Genomic DNA, 7,913 nt, shown 5'->3' with positions numbered 1-7,913 from the left:
CCCCCAAAACAAACGTTACAAATCCTGTTCTTTTTGTCTTTTTTCCCTCCCCATTACATTCAAAAAGCTTTACTTCTGATAAAGTAGTCAAAAAAAGGTACATAGTGCGAATCGCCTGTACCTACTATGTACAAACTAAAATGTGTTCAAACTCTTCCCCGTCCAGCAAATTTGGAAGATTCAGACCATTACCATATCATAAGAAAGCAAGAGAACAAATAAAAAGGCAAAACAATGCAAGGAACAGGGAGTAATAGAAAGGAAAACACAACTCAGATTGTTGCTCCAAGCCTCTATTCCTCTCTGTCGATAAGTGGTAACAACCTTCCAAGAAACTTAAATTACAAACTACATTCATTTCCTCTTGTTGCAGAACAATAACATGTATGAAAATACTTTATTTGGTTAATCATAAGGCAATGTAAGATGGCAAATCCCCACAGACACTAATACTGGGGCACTTGACTGCTACATTCTCATACACGTGGCTTCCGTGCATTTTACATGTGTATGTATATATATATATATATATATATATATATATATATATATATATATATATAAAAATAACAAGAAAATACTTTTTGGTTAAACAATGTACTTGGGAACTTTGAAATCAGATTTCTATGAAAATCTAAGGCTAGTACATGTTCGGACGGTCCTCTGCCAAATACAGTTTATACATTCTACAGACATCTCTAAAAGGGACACGAAAATAATTCTCCAAAACAATTAAAAAACCTACTAAAAAGTAACATCCCAACAAACAGCAAAAATCACACAAACTTTTTTTAATAAACGTAAACAAGGAAACAAAATTAATGAAATAAATATCACATACAATCTCTTAAATTAAGATTTTTTTTTACTCATTTACAATAATATAAAGTAAAGTTAAAAAAAAAAAAAAAAAAAAGAATAAAAAGAAAAAAAGAGACCAAACAAAATATATATTACTGTGAAAAGAACAAACACTCCACTTTATGTAGATTAATAATGGCGATCTTAATTTAAACATAGAAGAATATATATCTATTGCTTCATCATACTTGATAAATACAGTATGGACATAATTAACAATGTAGCCTATACTTTTCACAAGATAAAATAAATAAGTTAAATAGTTTATAGCCAGTTATGCACATATGTAATCACACAAATCAGCTAAAAAAAAAATAGATATATTCAACCATCAGCAGTGATTTCCCAACAAACCAAACGAGAGTTTCAAACTGTACAAACCAACCAAACCACTGGGTGGCGCCGCGAAACTGGATACACTTTTGGAATGGAAGTAATACTTTGAAAAACTAGTATACTTTTTGTCAAGGCATATTCTTGGCAAGATATAAGGAAAATATGAAACCGCTGTCTTTCACGTTCAAAAAACAAGTCTTTTGTACAAATCTGGAAAGTAGTTGGTCCAAAAAGACCAAGAGAATGCAACAAACTGCACCGGTGGAATGCCATCAAGCAGTTCGAACAGACTAATGCCATGTCAAGAGTCTGACTAACAAAACCATCTCCCTCGATATTAAAGTCTATTGCTGAATTGCATATCTAACGGGAGGATCGCGAGAGAAAACGAATCCTAAATTCACTATAAAGGAGATTAATCATCGGAAATCGACAGCCTGCTGAAGATTGGCAAACGTTTCCCGCTGTCCAGACTGGGAGACTCGGAGCCGCTGAGACTTCCGGAAGAGCTGAGCGAGCCGCTAGCGTAGCTCTCCCGGTCCGAGATGCTGTCCGGCGGGCTGGGGGGCGAGTCGAACACCGGCGACTCCGACAGGCGGTGGAGGGACTGCAAGTGGCCGAGGCCGTCGCCCATGTTGACCTGAAGGTTCCCATAGTAACCATTGTGCGTGTGCACGGCCAGCGGCGCAAACAGGGTTTTAAGGTCTTGGTCGGGGAAAGAGAAGGCACTGTTGCCAAGGCAACGATTTGAAGAGAGAACGTCTTCGTAGAAGTTAGCGGTGCAGGAGGAACCATTGGAAGATGGTGGTGGGGGAGTGCGGGACGTGGGGCTTTCGAGAAGGGGCGAGTCGAGTTCGTGGTGGTGGCGGCTGGAGAAACCCGAGAAGCTAAGGCTGTGGTGGAGTTTCGGTCGCTCCCTGAATGACCCCGCCGCCTGCTGGTGCTGCTGCTGCCCGTAGCCGCACACCGGCTCCCCCCTGGCGGGCTTGGTGGACTCTCCCTGCATACTGTTGGCGTTGGTCGGTGCTGGTCTGCGTTCGTCGGCATTATGGATGAAGTGGCAGCGCGGGCCGTACGGACAGAAGCCTATGGTGTGGAAAGTGCGACAAGGCTCGGTTTTGTACTTTGGGTGGCGAGACAGGCTTCTTAGCTCGTGGTAGCCGTGCGCGAACTGGCACTTTTCGCCGTATTTGCATGCGCCGTTTTCCTCGAATGGCCTGCAGAGCTCCGTCTTGTAGCGGGTCGAGTTGATCTGCGAGCCCGGTTTCTGCTGCAGGATTTGCAGCTGCTGCTGGCCGCGTTCACAGCTCTCGCTGCTGTAGGCGCGGTCGCGAAACTTGTTCTCCTTATTCATTATGGCGTTTTCCTTGATGTTGCTGTAAGAGCTGGCGGGGTACTTGTTGCCGTTCGTCATGGACTCCATGTTGCTGGTGGAGTTTCGACGGAAGAATCCTGACGCGTACGAGTTGCAGTTGTTAGCACAACTGCTGGAGGTTGTTACCGGGGCCCCGACGGCTTTCTTATCCAACAAGCTGTTAATGTGAATGGCGTTCATGTTGAGGCTCTTCTCCTGCTGTGCAGAGAGGTAGAAAGAGAACCAATTAAAAACCAATGCATAGTAACGTTAGTTGCAAAACTATTTGTTTCAGCCATGCATGAAGTTCATCATACAGCTACAACTTCTCGAAAAGCCGTAATACAGTCTCAGCAGGGCTAGGATACAAGTAGTTGTGAGTTAAATAAGCTAACTTAAGTAACGTTAACGTTACCTTGTACAGCATGTCGATGTCGTAGAAAGCGGATAGGATGGTTGCAGACATTTCTGTTTCTTCGGAAGAAGATAGTCTCAGATGATCTCTCATTTGCGGACCGACCTGGATCCTTAGCAGGATGCAAATGTTTTAGTTTGCCACTGGCTCCGGGTTTGTGCAAGAGATACGGAATATAAAATGCTTGTCTCAGAAGTTGTCTGAAACTCAGAGAAGTAAGGTCGAGTTCCTAGTTGCGTGTTTTTGTTGGTAATGTCTTCTCCCACCGTGCATTGCCGAGCCAGAACAGTGGAGTCTGCTTCTCTATCCCGCACATATAAGCTCATGGTCAGCGCGTAAAGAGGAGGAGCTCTCAAACTTACTGTGAAAGTTGCCTCAAAGTTACGCCCTGCTTTTCAAGTGTCGCCGGGACTCAGATCTCATTGGTCGCTCTCTGCACCCCTCGTGCAGTACACACTCTTTTACAGCACTACCCAGACACAGCACAATCTACAATGTTGTTTTTATACATGATTTTAAGATTTAGTGCAGTGTATTTTAAAACAAGAAAAAGAATACTCGAATATAACATACACACCACCATAGAAAATTTAAGTTTGTAATAAAAGTAAACATATTTAGTGAAGCACAGGACCAGTTTAAAATTCTATAACCGTGTTAATAATTTGCTAATTAATTTGTTCTTAATAAAGTTATTTTTTTTATTGTGCATTATCAAAAAAAAAGTAATGCATGTAATTTGTAACAGTAGGAAAAATGAATGAAAGTGTCTTAGAAGGATATACAGTCACACGCCCAATGTTGTTGACTTTACACGAGATTCACGCGCGCGCCTGCAGACTGGTCGCTCTGATATCAGGAAATGTTTAGTACGATTGCATAATCAAACTTTGAAGTTGTGCCAGATCTGATGCATGGAGTGAGAAACCATGACGCTATCTGCACGTGACAAATTTTTCCCCTGCTCATTTCTTTCTCGGTATAAACAAATATACATATATTTGGCTATTTCTGCATTACTTTTGCGTTGTGTCCTTTATTTAAACAGAAAATGCACACATTAAGAACATTTTACCAAGCTGCTTCGTAACATTGAAAATCAAATCCCTCCAAGAAACAAGTTAATAAAAACTATACAATACTGCCCCCTAACGGGCTCAATGCTTATCGTGGTTAAGAAAGGTTTGGGCGCCACCTAAAGGCAAAAATATAACAGTAAAAAATATAATTCACTTCACAGTGCATGATGTGCTTTTCCTCCTCCAGTTCCCATTGCATATCTCTGCAGTACTATTATAGCATTTCAATTCCATTGTCACGGTTTCACCAAAGCACGTCAATGAAAAACCCTCCTGATCCTGGTGAGGGGAATGGTATACAAGATTTAACCCACCCCGTGTGTGGGAGGAATAGGCTGCTGACATTCCTAAATATTACATCATTTTACAGTCAAAGAGGGAACATTGCAACTACAGGTCCCTGAAGGCAGCCCAGCTGTCTACTTACCAAACGGACACCAGACTGTTGTGTTCTATTGCATCACATGCACAGTTATCTAGTTGCATAACATGCACAATTAATTTTACTAAAAAAAGTGAAGCTGTGTATTAAATTCAACAGTTTGCTCAAATACCACAATGTGTGAATATGTGAAATTGAAAAGACAGCTGAGGGAAGTAAAACCTCTCAGATTCTCAGTATCACAAACACATTGTACAAAAATTAAAACCACATTCAAATAAGCATAATAAACTATTTACATAAAAAAAAAGCAGTGGTCATGCCAGCATGCAAACCAGAAAACCACTGTGAGATTAAAATAGATTCCCAATATACAATGCCTGTTATGTATATTTCAGTGTTTCTAGAAGACTCTGAGCGAGTGATGTTCTTTCTTTCAGCAGTGTTGTTTTGCCATACACAATGGTGGCTGAAAACTGGAACAGCGCTGGGAGGGCTTTCATTGAACTCTGAGCAGTGAGGGAATTGCTGTTTGCAATAGCTGACAGTCGGTCCAGCTCGGTGGCTCTTACGCCAGGTGAATATGCCACTCTTAAGAGCGCAGAGAGGTGTCCGTGCAACATCCGTGCCCACAACAAAGGCTCTGCCCAGAGGTTAAGATCTCCCTTCTCAAAGAGGAACTCTTCATCCTGGAAAAAGAAGAGAATTAGAAGAACAATCTACATTTCTAGATCTAAATCTACAAACTAGATGTTCTTAAGACAATGTGAGCAGTGTTTGCATGTGCACCAGTTGGCACCAAAAAGCCAGGGGTTGCTATGCAGTTGCTAAGGTGTTCTCTGTGGTTTTTAGTGTTTTGATATGCAGTATGGTGTTCTGGGTAATATCTAGGGTGTCAATAAATAAAAGCTTAGTAACGGAAGTCCCGGTGAAAAGCTACACGCCTGCTCAGAAATTAATTGTTTTATATTTGTTTATTGTCATTCACAATGCATGGGATTGTAGTTCTTTACCTCAATAAAGCTGCTAAGTAGTGTCTAGCACATTAGACTTTTTGTCCCATTTTTCAAATACCTTTTTACATAGGGTACGTTTACGCGACAAAGATATGCTTAAAGTTAAGTTTTTCGCGTACAGTGTACATTGTCAAAATTATCCCCATTCACACAGATCCGCACAAACGATTAAAAACCCTGTATTCTGCTGCCAGGTCATTAGATGGTAATGAAACAATATAGATTGAACACATAATACGCATGTGCGTGACGTCATCGTCTTCAGAGATTCATGTTTTTGTTGCTTACCGTTTTTAAAAGTTTGCGTTTTCAGACACCCAAACGATGTTATCGTGTAATGAACGGCCAAAACGCATGAAAAGCATGTCATGTAAACTGCCCCTTAGAATCAAAATGTGTTATGTTGTGAATCATCTTATGGCTGGTTGGTTTGGCTCATGGCTTACAACTAGGCCTATATAAAATAATTTTAAAAAATCCATATAGGAAAAATGTACAGGAAAAATACTTCTGGAATCAATGCCATTGAAAAAGTGATTCTAAACATTTAAGTAAATGTTTATCTAAACAGCTGTATTTCTTATGTTAAAAAAAGGTGGATAGGCCCATCAATTTAAGTCTATTGCACATCGTTTTTTCATTTGTTAGGTTCCATTCTTGTCAATAATGGATTGCACAATTTTGTGTCCTGATTCCGACACGAATGGGGGAGTCATGTGCCGAAATTTAAAGAAGCTAAACATGAGCAATATAGTGATGAGTTGAAAAATAGGAAAAGTGCTCCTTACCAAATCTGGTGATTCCGCACAATTTGTATCCAATTGTTCATCTCCCAGGAGCCACTCTATCAAGTTCACCACACCAGCAGCAACATGGTCCCACATCTGGAAGAGCTGGCACAAAAGACCCACCCCCATCTCCAGGGCAACCGGAGGAGAGACGGCACCCGTGGCAACACCTAGAAATGTGGAAGAACATAGAAGTCAAAAGTCTGACAGATTTTCCCTGACGCAACACAGGATTCAGCAAAATGAATGATTCTGGAACACATGTATGGAAAATTGAAATAGATCAATTTAATGAGCAACGTCAATCTTAGTCTGGTTTCTTTAGTCTCCAAAGCATTACTGGGTTCATGCAGTGGAGGTGGTGCATTGCCACAATCAAATCTGCTCCCAATCTGAGACTTGCCAGAGCATTGGATGTAAAGCATCAGCCTGAGATTGATGCCTCCCTCTCTTTTTGTTCTCTAGACAGCATGTTTCCATCTTCCTCTGGCATGGAACCCATTTGAGAGAAACAAAACTATAACTCACAAGCAAAACGTGCAGATTGGAAACCACAACTTGCCATATGTGCACAGGCATTCAAGGTCATTTCTGACTCAACGATCTGGGAAGTTGAATCTAAGAATAGATTTAGACATAAGATAAGGGAAGTGAGAAAACACAACAATACTGACGTCCATCCAGGACTGCAGTCGACCTCCCTTTGGCTTTAACGACCCCAGTTGTTCATGCTTCAAAGCAGTAACGTGAGAAATCTAATACAGAAAACTCCGGTTTCCCTCTATTGCCCCCCTTCCCGACCAGAAGATGACATGCAAATTACTTGGGTGACTTCAAAAGTGTACCAGGAATTGCCAGTCAAAACCAAAAGAAAGAGCAAAGCAACACTTTTAAGGCTGCCCACCCACCCCTCCCCCAACAAAACTCTAAGAAAACACCGTCTGCACAAGAGTGAACGGATCGGCTTTCCAATGCAACCTTAAGTAGAGTGCCATGAGCTGACATTACGAGAACATGGAAAGATGTTGATTGTGTAGACTCAGAGGATGACATGGTCCTTTCTCTAAGTGATGTTTTGGGACGCCCCATCTCTTGCTTTACCGGAGTCTGATGTCAGAGGTGCTTTTCATGCATATAGGCTTTGGTGCTGAATGCCTTCCAGGACCGAACAAACCGACACCCAGACATTAAGAAACAATAGGAAACTCAAGCTCTTTCCATTCCTTCTTTCTGCGGTTTAGCACTTCAAAAACATGATTTCTCAATCTCTTCAGTGCTTACTCAACAGGATGTTCTCTTCGTATCTGCGAAAGCGAGTGTTGTTTTTCTTTAAGATCACCTCTGATGTGTTTATTTGCATTTTGAAAACAATTTGTATGAGATACAGTTCCTTTAAATTCAAAATTGTCAAAACAAATTGTACATGATGTACAACAGCTTCTCAATTGGATATATTTGTCTATTTATCCTTAAAAGATTCATATTTATCTATTAAGGGTACATATTACCATAAGGTACTAATATGCATGTTTTAGGGGTAGATAAGGTGCAAAGTTGTCCTTTAAAGGAACTGCTCCAGTGACAAGCTGTTGTACCTCTAATGGTAAAGTTGTATATCTTTTTTCTTTCTTTTTCTGACAGTGTATGCAGTAAAATGTTTAAGGCCTTGCTGCACTTAATGG

General features: G+C 40.9%; 2 protein-coding genes across 5 annotated transcripts in view; both read right to left on the bottom strand.

Annotated features, from left to right (window-relative positions):
• Positions 1–513: 513 nt before the first annotated feature.
• Positions 514–3,445, bottom strand: LOC307010743 (mRNA decay activator protein ZFP36L2-A-like). Of its 2 annotated transcripts, none has more exons than XM_079635712.1 (2): positions 2,967–3,445; positions 514–2,770 (listed from the first exon to the last, which is right to left on the bottom strand). In XM_079635712.1, the coding sequence occupies exons 1-2, from the start codon at positions 3,057–3,059 to the stop codon at positions 1,613–1,615; spliced, it is 1,251 nt and encodes a 416-aa protein (XP_079491838.1). In that variant the 5' UTR covers positions 3,060–3,445; the 3' UTR covers positions 514–1,612. The 2 variants fall into 2 exon arrangements, with proteins under 2 accessions (XP_079491838.1, XP_079491839.1); XM_079635713.1 differs by having other exon boundaries at positions 514–2,767; positions 2,967–3,303.
• A 227-nt stretch (positions 3,446–3,672) lies between these two features.
• Positions 3,673–7,913, bottom strand: part of thada (THADA armadillo repeat containing) — a 112,355-nt gene continuing 108,114 nt past the window's right edge. For 2 of the 3 annotated variants that reach the window (XM_079635709.1, XM_079635710.1), the window contains exons 37-38: positions 6,232–6,401; positions 3,970–5,116 (exon numbers count right to left, since the gene is read on the bottom strand). In XM_079635709.1, the coding sequence (XP_079491835.1) occupies positions 4,811–5,116; positions 6,232–6,401 (476 nt within the window). In that variant the 3' untranslated portion in view covers positions 3,970–4,810. Of the gene's footprint in view, positions 5,117–6,231; positions 6,402–7,913 lie in introns of all 3 variants that reach the window. The other variant, XM_079635711.1, reaches the window with a different exon arrangement.

Source organism: Phoxinus phoxinus (assembly GCF_949152265.1).
Source record: "Phoxinus phoxinus genome assembly, chromosome: 14".
Taxonomy (NCBI): Eukaryota; Metazoa; Chordata; class Actinopteri; order Cypriniformes; family Leuciscidae; genus Phoxinus; species Phoxinus phoxinus.
Note: the sequence above shows the minus strand (reverse complement) of the source record. Positions and strands in the feature narration are given on the sequence as shown.